Source organism: Plectropomus leopardus, chromosome 7, assembly GCF_026936395.1.
Source record: "Plectropomus leopardus strain MGB_pleo_1.0 chromosome 7, ASM2693639v1, whole genome shotgun sequence".
NCBI lineage: Eukaryota > Metazoa > Chordata > Actinopteri > Perciformes > Serranidae > Plectropomus > Plectropomus leopardus.
Genome location: NC_142182.1, coordinates 6536397 through 6556409, shown reverse-complemented (window position 1 = coordinate 6556409; position 20013 = coordinate 6536397). Strand labels below are relative to the sequence as shown.

General features: G+C 39.2%; 1 protein-coding gene across 1 annotated transcript in view; it reads right to left on the bottom strand.

The window, feature by feature from the left end:
- hydin (HYDIN axonemal central pair apparatus protein) overlaps positions 1-20013 on the bottom strand; it is a 48572-nt gene that overhangs the window by 3449 nt on the left and 25110 nt on the right. The window contains exons 5-7 of the mRNA XM_088079754.1: positions 12266-12431; positions 3371-3409; positions 2537-2635 (exon numbers count right to left, since the gene is read on the bottom strand). Of these exons, the coding sequence (XP_087935880.1) occupies positions 2537-2635; positions 3371-3409; positions 12266-12431 (304 nt within the window). The remainder of the gene's footprint in view (positions 1-2536; positions 2636-3370; positions 3410-12265; positions 12432-20013) is intronic.

Below are 20013 nucleotides of genomic sequence, written 5' to 3'. Positions count from 1 at the left end.
TTACGAAATTCCCTCAAAGTACTCTTGAAATATTACGTTCACAAGAATGGGATGTACGCACGTGTGTACCTGTGGACAAGCCAAAAACACATTACCTCCAGCCTCTGCTATCAGCACAGAGACATAAAAAAACAATTTTCTTGAAAAGCATGCATTAAATTGGCCTCTGTTTTAACCTTATGGTTTATGGTAATATCTACAACATATAATGAAAATATAATAAACGATAATAGTAGCTGGTCGTATGACATGGGCACAATGGAATTATTATTTGCATAGTAAAAATAAGAAAAAGTGAGAGACAGTCACTTGTACATGCGCAGAGGAGGGTGTTTCAGGACTCCCTTGCTAATATGTATGAATCTAATTGACCACCATAAACAACACAAGGAGTGAGACGGAGAGAGAGAGAGAGAAAGGGAGAAAATAAAGCAAGAGAAAGAAAAGTGCTGAACAGACAGGAAGGTCAGAGAAATGTTCTGCTGAATCGCTCATTTCAACTAAATCAAAAATCAATATGTCCTTGTTTTGAATATCAATGATAACTGGTCTGGAAGGCTTGCATACTTAAAGAGCGGGTGGAAGTGCAAAGGACCAAAGTGTAAAAAACTACACAATGACATTTAAAGTTCCCCTGATTCCTCTCACCAGTGTTTTTGGGGCATAAAAACAAAACAAAACAAAACAAAACAAAACTATAAAATAAAATAAGCTGAAGAAGAAAAAAAAAGTGAAAACAAAGTATAATGAAATAAAATAAAAAGATAATAACGTTTAAACAGAGTTAAGTTCTTCTTCTTCTTCTACAAACAAGGCAAAGCAGAAGCCAGACAGATTTCTTGCAGTGGAAATATAACTATAAAAGCCAAACAAAATGGCCTAAAATAAGGCCAGACAAAAACTAAAGTGGAATTAAATAACAAATCTGAGGCAAAAACATATTAGAAGGAAGACAGATGATAATGAAATAAAGAGACAGAAACAATTAAAAGAAACAAAAATTAAAACTAAAAAATAACAGTAAATACAATTAAAAGAATAAAAGCAGTAAACACAGAATATTAATAATAATCAAATTAAGGAGGATCAAGACAGATTAAAACAATAAATTACAAGACAAATTAAAACAGATGATTTCAAACACAAGCAAGTCTATAAATGTGGGTTTTAAGAAGTGATTTAAAAGAAGTCACTGATTGTGCAAGCCTTATCTCCTCAGGCAGGCCGTTTCACAGCAGACAGGCTCTGATTATGTGTATCCCAAAGACATACAATCACTTATCCACAATCTGTTCCTCAGCATTACAAATGGAAAAAGTTAAATCAGATTGTTGGTCAAAACACTAAGTAAGTAAATAAGTAAATGATCAGGAAACAAACTACAGGCATGCAGCAAACACTCTTCACAAACAAATCTGTCACACTCCCCTCCCAGGCCTGTCAGTGTCATTCTGAAACTCACCCAAGTTTTTCAAAATCTAATTAGTTTTGTATGAAGTATCACGCGTCAAATATGGATGAGCAAACAGACAGAAAGGAAGAACAAGGACAAGAAAAGCAGGATAATAAGGAGGCATGTTTAACACAAGATAATGTAGCTCATAACATAGTAAAGGAGAGTTTTGCTCGACTATATTTATTGAACGGTGGTAAATCCTGCCTCCTTTACCTTCACCAGCAGACTCCAGTGCTAGTCACGGCACTTATTTTAGCCTCAAAGATGTGAGCAAACTAAGCTGAAACATAACATTTTGATTGGTAAAGCTGTGGGGATAAAGGGCAAAGGAGATAAAGTCAGGGTGAAGGAACCCCGTATACAAACCTGCAGACCACAGTCAGTAGGTAGAGTCGAGACTGTAGCTCAGTGACACTCAACTTATGGCCTTTGAGCCAAATCTGGCCCCCTGATAGGCTGGCAGGTTGTCCCCAAACCATTTTCTAATTCACGATAAAAAAAAGTGATTCACACTGGAAATGTTTTTTTTGACTTTTAGTATACATAAGATGCCATAGTACGTAAAACAGCATCAAAATAGAGCTTGCTTAATAAAAAAAGGGCCAGTGAAGAGGACCTAGCTAAGCCCAGAATGTCCTAAAATCCTAGAATTGTCTGAAAATCCAAGAACTGTCCTAAAATCCTAGAAACATCCTGAAATCCAAGAAACATCGTAAAATCCTGGAAAAATCCCAAAATCTGAGAAACTTTCACAATTCTGGAAATGTCCTAAATGCACTGTGCAGCTGTACTATTTAGGAAAAAAGAAGTACTGGATAGGGTGGTATCAGCAGATACTTGTTATTAAATTACTTGGATCGGCTTCAGGGCCAAAAAAACATGATCAGGACATCCCCAGCTCATAATGCAAAGAAGTGCGTATGTGGATGGGTGTGACACGTGCATGTTGTCTACCTTCACAGCACTGCAGCCTAGAGACAGGACATGACTCGCCCATCAGCTGCAGGCTTTCTCCATCCCCTGACAGAGTGGAAATCTCAGGGGAAACCTTAATTTGTTTACCAGTGAGTATTTGCCTACCTCTTCCACACCCACAGGGCGCTGTGTGCACCTGAAAAGGCGGTAAAGAGTGTTTTTCTGGACTTTTCTGCTCCATCTCTGCCTCCAGCATCTGTCTCTCTGTGATGGCAAAAATGATAATGAAGTAAAGTTTAATATTTTTCCCCCAAAATCAAAGTAAAGCTGCATAAACAGACATACAATAAATTAGATTATAACACATTTTCATGGACAGAATTTCAAAACTTTTCCATGACTTTGCAGGTATGCATATTTTTTCCAGCCTATATTATTACTAAAAACGTATTTTAAACTTGATTAAAAACATTTCAAATTATCTTTTTTTTTATCTTTGCATCTTTTTAATATATATATATATATATATATATATATATATATATATGTGTATATATATATATATATATATATATTTTTTTTTTTAATTTTATTATTATTTTTTAAATATAATTTGGTATAAATGTTACCTTTCATATCTTATCTCTTTACTACTATTCTAATATCTAATTATCTATCCTTTATTATGTTTGATGTTTTATTTCTCTGTAAGGCCCTTTGAATTTCCCTGTCATATGAAATATGCACACAAATAAAGCTGCTTTCCCTTTCCTAAACTTGCCTGTAATTGTAATTTCAGCTTGCTGGCATACTTTTAAGGTGAGTTGGAACGTGGGGAGAAAATGAAGAAACGTGATGTAACATTGACAGCTTCAGAAAATAAATGTACCGTTATGCTGCATTACATGAAAGGTTTTCCAAAGAAAATAACTATAACAATTTCTTATCGCACAATAAAATTCCATGATTTTTTTCCAAAAATTTCAATGATTTGTTTACCAATTCCATAACTTTTCCAGGTTTTCCATGGTGGGAACCCTGAAAATGGTGAAACACAGGGATAATCAATGACAAGAGACAAGGATGAGAAGAGAAATGAGAAAAGGAAAAAACATAAAACATTTACCAGCTTCATGAAAGTAAACAGTCAAAAGCGTGAAGATGTCCAATAGGAAGCAACATGCACGCAGAAAATGTGACAGCAACTAATATAAGCATGTATTGTACATCCAATATATCATTAACATATATTGTAATGCCCAAGTGGAGAAGAAAATCTTTAGCACCCCAAAGAACTCTGACTCTCATTTTCTCTCTCTGTTCTACTCTCTCCTTCCCTGTGGGATCAGACTGGGTGCATCCATCAAGTTAATTAAACAGAGTGTTCTATAATTAAGAGGAATTTTAATAGGCAAGCAGCAGGAAACAGGTCAGGATAGATTGCAGTGAAGTGCTGAATAAACATGGAAGAGAATGAAAGAGATTTAGTGAGTGAAGCCATCTCAAAGCTGGGCTGGACAAGTTCTATATTAAATCACCAAACACTGGCTATTGCTATAGTGTGTGTGTGTGTGTGTGTGTGTGTGTGTGTGTGTGTGTGTGTGTGTGTGTGAGTGAGAGAAAGAGAGAGAGAGAGCTTGCACACACGCAAGGATGCATTCAAGTCTGCACACACATTTGTCAGAGCTCCCAGGAATGCTATAGAGCTGGCGTGTCAGCTGATAATGCATTGACGGCAATGATGCAACCACCAGGGGGCACTGTGGTATGGTCAGTCTGTGATGAATGCTGCTGTAAGGGTACAAGCTGGCCTGATGTCTGGCCTTGGGGAGTTCACAAATTAGTACTTCCAACACTGTAAGATGCAGGGGATGAAAAATACTGTAGGTCAATGTCTTCAAAAACAGGATGCTTTTTTTGGTGGATGAGAGTTCGTAAGAGCTCACAAAAATCATTTGCCCCCCCTGTGAAGAAAAGAAGCTTTTTAGAAAGAGTTTAAGACCCACTGGTGCGGACAGAGGAACAGATGGTGAGACAGCAGATGATGACTCCGCAAGAGCGAAGCTCAAAACAGAAATAGCCTGCTCTGACATTCTCATATCTGTCTCTCTCTCACCCCAATCTTTTCTTTCCTTCACGGGTGGGTGTGACTGTTTCCCTATGTTCAGCCTCTCTTAAATTCTACACTTCAGTGGCCACTGAACCACAAACACACTTCCAGCTGATTGTTAGAAAATAAGGAGTGATGGGAGAAAGTACAAAAGATTTTAATGACTGCTGGGGTTACAAATTGTGAGTCAGAGTATGTGTGTATAAACCTTGGTTTTATTACTTTTATCTTCTCCAGTTTGTTTTAGTCATATTTTTAATAACTAGAAATGCACCAACAAGGATAACCAGTTTCACTTGTCTCCCATGCAAATGAGCTTTTTCAAAGGTTGTGTCATTTTGTTAATGCAAAACCAAACTGCAACCTCTGGGGCTGAAAAATGACGCCAACATGGCTGTGCCAGAAACTGCAGTTCCATGAATGGCCACTGAAGACTGGCGCAAGATGTCAGTCCCCATGGGAAAATGTCCAGATTTACAGCAGAAATAAACATGTTTACAGTCTGGTACCAAAATAAAATGGTCTTTATAGTTTCCCCTTCAGGACAAATGAACGGGCAGTGACATTTTATATGTCCCACATTTACATTTTGTTAAGTCTCACAGTTATGCTTATGTAAAGTCCTTAAAGAATCTTTATCTTGTCATTGCAGTAAATCAGTGATTCTCGACTTAAGGAGCACGGGGCAAGAGGAGGAACCCCACAACCCCCCACAGAGCTCCCAGCTAAGCAACTAATGTCCTAGAATCCTAGAAACATCCTAAGATCCTAGAAATGTTCTAAAATTATAGAAATGCCCTTAAAAAATTGAGGTCACTGTGACCTCCTCTGCCTCATTCTTATAAACACCATATCCCAAGAAAAACCTTGGGGGAATTTTTCAAATTTGGCACAAATGTTCACTTGAGACCCCCAAGATTTTGGGGGTCGAAAATCAAAGTTACCGTGACCTTGTCTGCATCATTTTTATAAAAGCATTATCTTAAGACTACCTTGAAGATATTTTTTCAAATTTGGCACAAACGGACACTTGGTCTAAAGAGGCCTAATTGGAATTTGGTTTTTGAAGGCCACATGTCAAGGTGACGTTATACGGCCACAACTCAAGAATTCATACGGCAATTATGACAAAATTTCACTTCACACGTCACATATCTCAGAGTCCTAAACTGGAAAACTACCAACAGTATCTGTATAGCAGAGTTGCCAGTCTCACCAAACATTAGCCTACTGCACGGCATTTTTACTTTGAAAAAGCCACATGGTCACCTGGACAGAGAATAGCTTAGACCAAGGAAATAAAGGTAATGGTAAAATTTTATTTGAACTTATGTCAACAGATCATGCAGCCTTTTTGTTGTTACTTTCATAGGGTTGTAGGACAAAAGGAGGCTAAAGCATCCTTGTTCTGTAAGACTTATTTGTTATGGAACCAAAAATGTTCAGAACTGAAGTATCCTGAATATCCTGATTCAGGGACAAGAGCAGATAGGATCGCAGCCATATATTAAAACTGTCCGGTGGGATGAGTCAGTACAGTAGCTATACATTCAACCCTCTGAACTGAAAGCCAAATCCATTATAAATTCTCTGGGGAAGACAAATCTACTGATTGTGTACTTAGCGTTACAGTGTGCCTCTCAAGCCTTTGCTTTGGCTCCCGTTCCTTGAAATGAACTGAATGCTTTAGTAGTCCGTCCGTCTATGGCCTTGAACCAACTTACTGCTAAAGCTCTGCAAGATTTATCACCCACCACCATCTTTTTCCCTTCCCCCTCTTTCATCTATTGGTATTCTTGCTTTTTGCTCCCTTCCTTGTACTCGTCTTAGGGTTTTACATTGCCATTTATCTTTCTTTTTTTTCATTTCCCTCCCTGCTATCCTCCGCCTCCTCTACCCGTTCCTCTGCTCCCTACCAAATCCTTATCAAGCTTCTCTTCTCGTCTCTTCCTTCACCCTTTCTCTCTCAGATTGTGACCTCGCTTAACAATCTGTCTCATAGGCCGTCCCGCTAATTAAATGGAGGCCTCACTCTGTGTGCGCTCTCTCTCTCTTTAAAGTCTCCTTCTCCCTCACAAAACCTGCACTATCTAGCCGTGTTCGGCTAATTACATCCCTATCAGTAATTAAACCACAGCCCTCGGAGAGGGAAATTTCAATAGAGCAAACTCTTTTCTGTCCATCTATCCCACTGATAGATAGAGCCAGTACAATGCATTTAAATATTGTTTTTCAGTCTTTAGGATTCTGTATCAGGTAGAAGTAAACTGGAACATTTTTTACTGCACTGTAGCTGCTTGTATGAATGATGGACGGGATCACTGGACACCTGAGAGGCCAACTGATCACTCAAAAGGAGGAGGCTAGGGGCCAGCAGCCTCATAAATGTTTCTAGCATTTTCTGATATTTTTCTAGGATTTAAGGATGTTTCTAGGATTTAAGAGCATTTCTAGGATTGTTGTACATTTCATGGATTTTAGCATGTTTCTAGGAATTTAGGACATTTCTAGGATTTCAGAATATTTCAAAGATTATGAGACATTTCAAGGATTTTAGGATGTTTTAAGGATTTTGAGACATTTCAAGGATTTCAGAACATTTCTAGGATTTTAGGACATTTTTTAGAATTTTGGGACTTTTTCATTGTAAATTTTAAGATGTTTCTAGGATTATATAACATTTCAAGAATCTCTGTAGGGGGCTGTCAGGGATCCTCCACCAGCACTTTTATTGTTAAACAAGCTTTATTTCAATGCTGTTTTATGCACTCTGGGGCCTTATGTGCACTAAAAGTACAAAAACAATAACAGTTTTAATTACTTTATTTTTTTTATTCTGAATTTGAAAATGTTTTCGAGGCCACCTGCCATCATATAGAGGCCAGACTTGGCCTGTGGGCTGTAAAATGAGCATCACTGCCATTGGCAATGTAAAATAATGGACCCAGTGCGACGTCAACCCATTAGTTAGCAGCCTGCATTTAAAGCTAAGGTTAACTGATAATATGAATATTACTTTTTGCAGTCAAAAAACAGGTTTAAAACCATAAAAACAAAATGTCCTTATGGAAAGTGAATATTCGCTGGAAAAAAATGCTGAACAAGACTACTTTAGGTGACAAATAGTTACAGATAACTTTAATGAATTGAAAACACACCGAAATATAGACCGAAATTGTTGTTTGCACCGGGCTGTCTATTTCTGCTGTAAAGTTTGCCATTTTAGCATGGGGGTCTATGGGAATTTAGTTTGGTGCCAGCTTCAAGTAGCCATTGGAAGAGGAAAATTTGCGAATCCTTGGATAATTAAGGACTGTCCCAACATACTCTTGACTACATTGACTTACCCCAATATTCCTTCTCTAACAAATCCCACTCCTTTTGCCTAAACCTGATCAATCCGACCAATGAAGGCAATGAGTAATAGCAGCTCAAAAGGAGCATAGGGCAGGTCATTCCTGCGTTGGCTTCATTTTTTTAGCCCTGAAAGCTGCTGCCTGGCTACGACAGGACGCGTGCCTTTGCATCTGTGGAAGGTTACAGCACCTCATGCTATGACTGAAATGTGATGCATGAAAATGTCTCCCTTGTGGGGGCACTCTCCTCTAACTGTGCTGCACAGGCCATTGAGGCCTACGCTACGGATGGACCTGGAAAGATAGATGTGTATATCATATAGCTGCATAATCACATCAATATTTCGGTGTAACATGAGATAATAGAGGTATAAGTAGAGCAATTTCTCCTTGCCTGACATAAGTAAGATAAAATATCCCCTTACTAAGATTATGATAATGGGTAGATATTAGGGTAGTGGTGGAGAGATAAGTTACAAGACTGTAAACAGTCGGCGGCCAGCAACGGCAGAGCGAGACCGCGGGGAATAATGGCATGTTTTTTTTACATCTAACTTGGTGAATTAAGGATTTATTTTGACCAAATCGGAGCTGGCGATCGTTGGAACATTGGACTTACAAACTAGATTATTTACAAGAGTAACCCAGATGGTTTGGGTAAGTTTTACTTTATTAAAGTTTGAATGAAGTTTGTTTTATGATGAGTTAACGAGGAAATTAAGCATCCTCAGTCTTCTGTGACCGAGAGACAGCTGAATTAAAAAAGTGTACAGTTGTCTCACATCTTTAAAGGGAGCATAAAAAAGGGCAACTGCTATACAAGCTTAATATTCAGCTCTGTGGATTGTTCGGTTGCATTTATTGGAATAAAGTCTAATGTAATGAGAAAACAGCTGTAAATCTTATGTTCATCTCCAGTCCTTCAACAAAGCCCTTCACTGTGCTCACTGTACTGGATATATAACTGACCAAGCAGTGGTCGGGATCACAATCAATGTTCTATATGGCAACTCTGTTGATGAATGGCTGGAACATAAACTTTTAATTGGGATTTTGAGAACAGACGCAGTGAAGCTTGGGCACTTTCAATGCCGATAGGACAACACGGTAGATTGTTTATCAATGGGGGAGAACGTCTTTGCTCAAATACTGCAGTTGACATTTGTGTTGCCTTACTGAAGCAAAGACTGTCCTGAAAAATAATATTGGACAAATAAAATATGAATATTCAGTTTGATGTGTGAGGCATCTCTGTTCAATCGCCTTGTAGAAAAAGACGCGTTTGAACAGAGATGCCTCACACAAGCAAGTGACTTTAGGAGTCATAGATCACTTTCTCAGCGTTTGTATGATTGGGCAAAGGAGCCGGTGAAAGCGAACTTGGTGTGGATCGATACGAGGGTGATCACAGCAAAGGGGTGGGTAGAGTCAGAAGAGGAGAAAGAGCAGGGGGTTGACTCCCCAGAGAGAGGAGCAAAAACACTGGAATCTCAATAATCACATCAAAACCTACTGCATCCCACAGCTTGATTAGCATTGATTGTTTTTTGAATGCAGCACAAGTCAAAAGGGCTTAGAGTCCAAATCTGTGCTGTACGTTGTACAGCTATCAACAGTACACCAGCCGGCATGAATCCTGCATTGGTGCGGAAGTGACCACTGGAGCCAGTTCTCCTGTTAAACATTATATGGCACAAAATAATCAATATATTGTAACGTGAATCCCATGTGGCTAATGTTTCTGGTTGCTAGCCAGGACCTTTTTTGGGGGTTAGGGGGTTGTTGTTGTTGTTGTTTTGTTGGGTTTTTTTAATCATTATTTCATCCCATATGGTCTATGTGATTTGCTTGTACTGGCTATTGCTGTCAAGTGTGTTTGGTATTTTCTGTCTGTTCTAAAAATGTAATAAAATCTTGTTTAAAAAAAAAAAAAGCTTGAATGCTATTCCTCACATCACACACTCTGGCTGCCGAGATATCTTTGACACTGTATACAATAATCAATAAAAGGTTGCACCAGAGATGGAGTCGTGGTTCATTTCTCACAGATGGTCACTTAGATGACAAGCAAGTGTGGATACCTTCCGCAATATACCCGCAATCTTCAGTCATCAGGTCTATCTGTGTGGCTCTCTGCCAGCCTATTGAGCGAGATATAATGTAATTCAAGGAGAATCTGCATCGATTGATGCCTGAGAGCGCAGGGGGGAAACTCCTTCCCTCAACACTGCCTCAGAGGAGAGGACAGGGTCATGCAGCTGCACTTACACAGGAATGTCTGTGTGTGTTTGAATTTGTGCACGTGTCTATGCCACATAGTATTGTGTCATAGGAAATTTATTTTCAGTGTTATGCCATGTAAAGCAAGAGAAGGGCGTTCAGGAGGCAAGTAAAAAAGCTGAATATGATGAACTTAAGATCTCAGGTAGTTTAACCCTTTGAAACCTGGATCAACATCACTTTTCCCGTGCTGCTTTCAGGTGAATTTCACAGGTAATTAAAACTTTGAACCTAAATTGGTGCGATGCCTTTTTTTTAAGAAACCTTGGACTGGGAAAAATATTTAAAACATTTTTAAAAAATAAAAAAAGGAAAAAGGTCTATAATTACAACTTTTAAATAATTTTTCTAAAATCTAAAAATATTGAACCATGATTATATAGTGATATTTTGTTTAACATGGTTTTCCTTAAGTTTTCATTGTTTAGAATGTTAAGTCTTGCACTGCTCTGTTTGATTTTTAATTTAACAGTTGTTTTTATGTTTTTCTTTTTGTGTTGTATTTATGCTTTTTTGTGTGTTTTATTGTGATTATATGTGTAAAGCACTTTATAACTGGTTTTGATAAGTGCTATAAAAATAAACATTATTACTATTATTATTATTATTATTATTATTATTATTATTATTATTATTATTATTATTATTATTATTATTATGTTGCTCACTTCTATCACATAAAGCTATTGTACTGAGATGGAAGTGAGCCACTGTCTTCAATATGCATGTGCTTTGCCTTGACAGGTTTTGTTCATGTCACTGCTCTATGAGTATCTGCCACATATATGTACACACAAAAATAAATAGTTAACTACAAACATCTCAACCTGATCAGACATATCGTAGCAGGCAGGTAGAGTGCTGTTGCTTGTCAGCCCCACTTTCTTTTCATGGGGCTGATCGAGGAAACACCTTTGAAAGTACAACACTGGAGTTTCTACCACAACATCAGGAACAACACACCTATTGACAAAGAGGAACAGCCAGAGAGAGGAAGAGAGAAGAAAAGATCTGAGGCATATTTATGAATCACAACAGTAATTGCGTTACTTCATGCCAAAACTGCAGTCTATTAATTAGAACTGATTCATAAATTTACAATGACGGTGATTGCCGTGAGGAAGCCAGATTACCATTGCCCTATTCTGAGTGATGGTGCAGGTGACATTCCAATGTATTATTATGCAAATGGGGCTCTGAATATTTAACACACACTCCACTGATTTGTCGACACCTGTACGGAGGTTCAATAGACCACATTCACAACTTGTCAAAGCAGCAGCGACAGCCAGAAGCACAGCAGAGGTTACTGCCTGAAAAGAAGGCACTTTACTTGAAGAGAAAGGGTGGTGGAAGAGTACAAAGAAAGATGCACTGCTGTTTTATGGCATCTTTTGACACAGATGTTACACTCATTTTAGAAGAGGAGATGATATTCCATGTTACTAGGACAGAAAGGCGGTGATTCGTTTTTATCCATTAATTTTTCATGAAGCATCTTTTCAGAATGGAAAAAATCCAACTGTGTTGTGAAAGAAGAGAGAAAATAAGATACGACTGACCTAATAAGCTGTTCATGGCCTGAATGTGCAAACAATACGTATTTGACTGCATCTTGTGACATACCAAGACTAACATCCGTTGATACCTGGGCTAAGTCGGCTTGTTTACTTCCAAAAAATTGGATAAAGGCAATGAACCTAAAATAAGCAAGAGAGTATTTGAAAAAAATATTTTAAGCAATAATAGAAACAAAAACAACAACAAAATCAACTACTAAATGGGAAAGTTTAAAAAAAAAAGAGAAAAAAAGAAAAAGCAAATGACCTGGAAAAAACAGCTAAAAGTTAGAGTGATTCTTTAAAATAATTTTAAATATAATTTTGATAGATTTTTTGCAGTTTGCAGTACATGTCTCGCCAAGTTGCTTGTTGCCTTTTTTCGCGTGTTTTTGAAAGATATCAAACCAGTTTGGTTCAAAGGTTTAAATAGTTGTGAAAAGCATCTCATTAATATGATAAGCAACCCTGACACTGCTTATGAGGCTGTTTTGGGTTGTTTTTATGAGTTACAAAATTCGCTAACTTCACCTGAAGGTCATGGTAAGTGGTTGAGGCTGTCCTGTGACAGTTAGCAGCAAGTACTCACAGAAAGCTCCCAAGATGCGACTGTGGAAGGTGACTTTCACAGTCTGGCAGGTTCCAGGGGGAGCAACACCTTCCTCAGGACTGAAGGAGAAACAGCGGCCGAAAGTCGTGTCAGGGCTTGACAGCCTGAGAGAGGCATCAATCAGTCCTCTGTTGTTCACCTGCACCTGGACAAAAAGAAGGATCCATTCATTCAATATTCAAGTCATGTTTTTCTTGTATGAGCCATCAAAAATCAAGTAATATGTGCTGCATTTGTTTTGTGGTGTCCATTTGGGTTCAGCTTTCATAGAAAAAAGAAAAAAGTTAAGGGCCATTCACACCAAGCACTGTAACCATAACGATAACGATGTGAGCATCCACACTGATGAACAATAACGTTCTGTAGAGCACGCGCTACGCACTCCATTCATACTTTTGTCAGTATAACTTGGCTGACATTGTGGCGATGGTAAAAGACGACATCAGTAAAGACAAAACCAGCTTCAGAGACCCCATCAGTGTCAGAGACCAATTAGCTGTATGTTTCAGCTAGCCGTTAACAGCTGTGATTGAGTGATTATACCATGTTAATGTTTTTTCCTAAATCCTGAATGAAAGATAAGCTGCAATTAATTGGCTGATATTAAGCACTTCTGAAATTTTATTTTGTAGAAAAATGTCCCTGAAAAATACTGATGACACCCAAATTTAACACTTTAAATTCAGAGGACTTGGATCTAGATTCAAAGTTTGTTATGTAGCCTATAAATCGTCATATTAAGGTGATGTTTTCTAATCAACATGTGGAACTTTTTTCTTTCATCTTCTTCTCCTGATAGCAGTCAACACCATCATCTGCTGGCCAGAATCTGATTTAATTGGGGAGACGAATCAATTATTGATGACAAATTCACAGGGATAAAAACAAAAAGAAAAGAAAACAGTAAAATAGACTTCATACATCTTTTTCAACGTAAAAACATACATTCTGTGGTCCAAATTAGGTGTCAGGATCTATGTTGGGTATGACGTCTAAATAAGACAGATTCTGATTAGTTAGTATCTCTATCGTTAATGAAATCGCTCTAGAAGTGATCCAAACAATATTGCCTGCCACTTTTGTTGGCGTTATAGTTGTAGTGTGGATTCAGCCTTCCACCTCAGTTGGAACTGGATTTTAAAAACTTAAAAATTCAAAAAAAGTATTTTTATTAAAGTTATAGTCATTGTTCTTGGTGTGGACAGCCTTTTGGTCCAAATACAAACTGTCCCAGTAATTGCTAAACATTCACTTTGGCGCAGTTTCTTTCTACTTCTCCCTCTCTGTGAACTTCTTAAAGGGCATATGAGTTCTATACTTCAACTTTGCTGAGTAAGCTTCTGAGTTTCTTGCAAAGTGAGGAATCAGGGTAGTCTGTGGTCCGGTTGCCATTGACCTGGGCTGGTGAGGTCGTCACCTGCCTCAGACAACATGGAAATTAATGTAAATCTGGCCTCCGGCGCAGAAGACACACGTGACGGCCACATGCAAATTTCCCCAACAACCTTTTAAAAGCACTGAGGTGAGTCGAATATTCCTGGGCCTCATGAGTGCATTGTCTAATATGAAAATGACATCAAGTGGCAGTAAGTCATCCAGTGGTCAAAGAATTCAGGTGGATTTAGGGGTTCATTTGTTTTTCTTCAACAAGTTTCAGCGCTATACACTGAAGGAGAAACATTAGAGAAAGGAGCAGTTGTTTTCGAACAATAACCAGACAGAGAGACATGGTTCACTACCCAGGCTCGTCTGTCTAACCTTTGTCTGCACAGAACCCACGAAGGGAAGGAGAATCTTTTATGAGAAAGCCGGAGCTATTGATTTTACAGCAGGAGTGTGCAGGCTGCTTGAAGTTGTTAAAACAATCAATTCCAACGTGTTGAAGAACTAACAAAAGAAAGAAGTTATTTTCTAGTTCTCAGATGATTTTAGTTCAAGAAACCTGCCGACTTTGTATGAGGTGCTGCTGTGAAATAGCTGTAATTGTAGGCCTTCATATGTATTCTAAGCTTGACCTTTAACCTTACCAGCTGTTAGTCATAATTTGATCCCTCGACCCTCCTCCAAATTCAACATTATGGGGTCACAGTGAAGTTGACCTTTGACCTTTTAATATATATAATGTCTTCACTTTATCTTTTTATCCCATTAGACATTTATGTGAAATTCTGTCATAATTAGCATAGAAATTGTAGAGTTATGGCCAAAAATGTTTCGTGAGGTAACAGTGACCTTGACCTTTGACCTTCAGCTATCTAATTCTAATAATTTCATCCATGATTTAGGGGGGGTAGTTTGTGCCAAATTTGCGAAAATTTCCGAGAGGCCTACTTGAGATACTGCATTCACAAGAATGAAAAAGACCAGTTCACCGAGACACTGACCTTTGACCTGTGATTACCAAAGTCTTATCAGTTCATAGCTCAAGTGGATGTTTGTGCCAAATTTGCAGAAATTACATCAATGGATGATACCATGTTCATGAGAATGGCAAAGGTGGACGGACAACATTTAAACATAATGCCTCCGGTCACAGCTATCGCCAGTGCGGAGGCATAAAATGTAGATTTAAACAGAATTTGGAGTACAATAAACTTAAGACCAGAGGGACAGTCACAGCTGCAGTAGAGCCAAAGAAGCACACTTTCATTAATTAATTTCTATCTGCGATCATTAAAATAAAACGCCAATAGAGATAATCTGCAAAATGCCAAATAAATTGTCGACCCCTAATAAAAACCGATTAATTATAATAATAATACATATTATTTATGAAGCGCTTTTAAAGGAACTCAAAGACACTGTACAAAGGATAATGCAGCAACTATAATAACACACAAATACACAGCAAGCAAATCAATGACAAACCAACAAACAAACAAAACAAAGGAAGGCTCTGTCCCCCAGGGTTCGGTGCTTGGTTCTGCGTGGTGGAGAGAGGAGGTTGGCGGCTGAAGAGCAGAGGCTGCAGGAAGGAGTGTGATGACGAAGGAGGTCAGTGAGATAGGAGGGGGCCTGTTGATTAAGGGCTTTGTGGGCGAGGAGGAAAGTTTTGAATTGAATGTGGAAGGGGATGGGGAGCCAGTGAAGATTTTGCAGGACAAGTGTGATGTGGTCACGGTTGCAACAGAGTTTTGGATATATTGAAGTTTATTGAGAACTTTGGAACATGTACCATAGAGGATGCTATTGCCGTAGTTGAGTCTGGATGTGATAAAGGCGTGGATAAGGGTTTCAGTAGCAGAAAAGGGGAGTAATGGATGAATGGAGGCTATGTTTTTAGGTGAAGGAAGGTGGTTCTAGTGAGCTGGGTGACATGTTCAAAGTTGAGGTGACTGTCAAATATAATAACAAGGTTGCGGATATGATGGGACGATGATACGGCAGAGGTGTTGATTTGGAGGGTGAAATTTTGTACGGATTTTGGGAGTGATTTGGGGCCAATGATAATTGGTTTGAGGACCATCCAAAGTTCATTATAGCACCAGCCTGACAGTGTGAATGGACAAGAGGAAGTTTTATGAAAAGAATTTCAACTGCTTTAATATCAGTGTGGAAAACAATGTGAGAGTTGACATCCACCTAAACTCTACACACACCAACCGTCTCACACCTACACCTGCGTGACAGTGTGTGTGAGTGGGTAGGTGGGTTTGTGCATGAGTAGACTGCTGACCATTTCTCTAAAATGCCCTCTCAAAGTTCGTGTTGTGACTGGCTTAGAGACTGTTTATTCTCTCCCCCGCACTTTCTCTCGCTCCTGCCCTCTCCCTCTGTTTTTCATCTGTCTCCTCTCAGGCTCTGCCCAGGGAGCCTGGATGAGTTGAGCGGAGGAGACACTGGCAGAAAAGGGGGGATGGTGGTGTCAGAACAGGTCAGGCTACCTGAAGGTCCCTGGGCAGAAGGGGCTAAGTCCGTGAACCTCCCGTTACTGAGGAGTCAGATCGGATTTACATTCAAACAACAGCTGAAACAGAACTCCTTGCAACAAATCTAATTTGATCTTTTTGGGGAAGTCCACATAAGATTCATCATTCATCATTCATTCCTTACAAAGAAGCATACAGTAGGTGGCATACCATGTAGAGTAGGGATACTCAGCTTGCTTTGTTTCTAGGCCACTTTTGCAAAACAACAGGAGGCCAGGAACCCCATAAAAGACTCTAGGATTTCAGGACATTTCTAAGATTTTAGGATGTTTCTAAGACATTTTTAGGATTTCAGGACATTTCTAAGATTTTAGGATGTTTCTAAGACATTTTTAGGATTTCAGGACATTTCTAAGATTTTAGGATGTTTCTAAGACATGTTTAGGATTTCAGGACATTTCTAGGCTTTAAGGACACTAGGAGCTCAGCTAGGACCTCTGTCAGGGGCTGCAGGGGATCCTCCATTGGGACTTTTTCTGATAAACAAGCTCTATTTTGATGCTGTCTTATGCACTCTGGCACCTTAAGTATACTTAAAGGACAAGACAATTCCCAGTGTGAATCTCTTTATTGTTATTGTGCGTTAGAAAATGGCTAGGGGGGGTTAGGCCAATGGGCAATCAGTTGATTGTCACTGATGTTGCAGGTAGTGTCCTTCATCCTAAGGACCCCATTTCAAACATCCAATCTTCTCAAGTTACAAGTTAGTGAATCCCTGCCAGCTCAGAGGAAGTTGTGTAAAGGTATGTTAACCCCCTTGGCATTAATGAAAGTATTATATTACTCAGACTCATCATGAGAAGTTATTATCTCTGCAGTACAGTCTTAATGAGGAGAGAAACTAAGCTACAAATCCATAGGTAGGGTGTGGAACCTGACAGATACTAGGCAAGAGGGATATGGAGAGACAGGAAATCTCTGACCCATCGCTGGCTCCACAGTTATGCAGCAGTCAGTACCTTTTACATGATGATAGAAAAAGTTAAATTATTGTGTTAGTCCAACTAAAACTGGACTTTTAATATACATGTAAACATGTCAACTGAAATCATACAGTCAGACTAAGACCCCAGATAATGTGGTTGGGAATCGATTTACTCTATCATGTATACACCTCAGTCAGACCTGGACTGGCCTAACCGTTTTGCACATGCTCCATAGTGCCCATGCCGGGCTTTGAACGAAATGTACAGTGCTGAAAAGTTATCCATGTTTTCAGCCTTCAACATGCAACCTGTTTGCCACTTGCTAACTTGTTTGGTATGTGATTTATAAGGTCAACCGGAAGAAGATCAAAGAGCAACTAGCTGAAAGGGGGCATATTAGCACCTACCGTGGCAGAGTCGAACATACTTACTTTAATAAATTGATTTTTTGTCCTGGTGCTTGTACACTGGGACAAGGACAGAAGTCCAATGAAATGGCCTAATCAAGCTCGACCTAACTGTGGATGGAGACGTACCGTGTGTGAGACGGCGAGGAGTTCCCCAGGCTGCAGCCTTCCCCAGAACCCTGGACAGCACAGGGAGGCGATGGATCACCAAGGGGTCGGACTCACAGTGAAGAAGCATATTGCTCCCTCTTCTCCTCCTTCTCCTGTTGGAGGGGTGAGCTCTTCTTGGAGAAATGGAGGAAGAGAGGACAGGAGAACCTCCTATTTCTCAACATGCCTTCAGAGTTCCTCAGTGATAGATCCTCAATGTTCCCTTCTCCCATGCCGCCATAAATAAATAAATAAATAAATAAATAAGAGTGACATGAAGATTGTCATTGACTTCTGGAAAACCAGAAAACCTCCCACTAAGCCTCCTCTGCTCTGAGGGCTCAATTGTTGAGACGGTTTGGTGCTACAACGACCCGAGAACAGCGAACGACATCCTGAACTACTACCTCCGCACATCTGCCACCCGCAGTGGCTGCGGAGACGCCCGCCGTCATCCAGCTCGGACAAACCAATGTCACAAACCTAAAAAGCAATATATTGTTCCAGGTGCAAGTTGTACATCTGGCGACACTGAACGAGGTCTTACATGGAGAATTTGGAGCTCAGTCAGAAGTTTGATTTAAAGTCAGTCTCGTAATTCTAACATGAGGTTTGTACTTTTTGTTTCTCTGTCTATTTTCCTTTAGAAAAATATAATGAAATTTGTCATCAACTCCTAAGAAACTTCAACTTGTTCAACAGTTTTTCCTGCTCAGTTCGTTAGGAAACATCAACAAGACCTGCTTCATCAACATCGATGGTCACATTTCAGTTTAATACAATATGGTGATGTCAGGGTTTGATACCTTTTCTATACAGGAAAAAAGTAGAAATGCCAGAGAAATTTCCTTTATTTTTTTCCTTGAGCACGAAAAATCATCAGTATTTAACAACATGGGAATGAAAATGAGTTATATCTTCAGGATTCACAGGAGTACAATGATGCCACATACTGAAAACATGGCAAATGGTTATAATCTTAGAAACATAGTGTAACAATACAGAATAGAGACCTCAAATGGAACATCATTATACTGCTGTGTAAGAAGATCAGGATTATCATATGCAATGGTTAAAGCAACGTCCTAAAGCTGCGTGACGCAGAGACAGTTACACTCTGCACATACAGTACTCCACAGGGTGCTGCCTTGCACAAAACAGTTCTACTCACTGTGCAGCCACTGCTGCTCCTCTGGGAGTCGCGGGCCTAATGTGGGCAGGGGATAGAGGAGAAACTCACAGTCAAGGACACACTGCAGAGTCCAGCTTTGAAAGACTGGATCTGGATCAAAAGGCCTTGCACATAGATTAAAATGACTCAAAATATCCTGGAAAACTGGCATCAAAATCGACCAGCTTTATTATGTTGCTAAGTGGCAGTAATGTGAAATACATCAGGATGAAATACATACGAAATGTTTAAAGCATAATGTAGTATACTCTGGGTAAATATGATTTCCCACGATACCCAAAGCAATTTATGAGTGTAATTCTCTGGAGTAGAGTTTAAAAACCACATGAGACAAAGTCCTCAGTGGTATATAAGGACATCTAATGAGTCTCTGTGGTAGTAACAGGGAGCTGCAGCCACAGTGTGCACACTTCCAACAGGGGGAGAAAGAGCAACAATAAGCAGCAACAAAAATAAGATGCAAAACAAGGTTTTGTATAAAGCCACCAAGAACAAGGGCTTATGGAAATTTAGGGATTGTTTGTTTACATTCAAATCATAAGGACTGAAGCTTTAGCCTGTAGATACACACTGCTTATCCTGAGATTATTTTTATTTGTATATCTGCGGAGGTTATATTTTTCAAATTAGGACAAACTTCAAGCTACCTCCACTCACACATTTTGGATGCAATATAAGGGGATGTCTGAATACTCTGGGCACTAGGGTTCCTCTCGCCATGTTTCTGTGGTTTTTAAATTCTTTGATACAGTATTACATTTCCCTTGCGTAAATGAAAACACAGATACCACGGTCAATTAAATTACTAGAGATAAAATCTGAGATCAAAGAGACATGGGGGATTTTCTCATTTGCAAACAGTGCAACTCATCGAGTCCAATGGGTATTTCATTAAAATGTGATTGTTGTGCTTTTCAAAGCTTGTCTCCAGCCAAAACAGCCGTGGAGACTTGCCATTAATTACTTTACAAAATTGAATGGGAGTGGACAAAATGATTTACAAGTTCCAAGTGCTCTGGAATGCAGGTTTATTCGACTGACTGGGAGGATTGATGGTTGCTCTGCAGAATGGTGAGTGAAATCCTGCTCTTGGCTGAGGATAAGAAACTTGACTCCAGTTTGA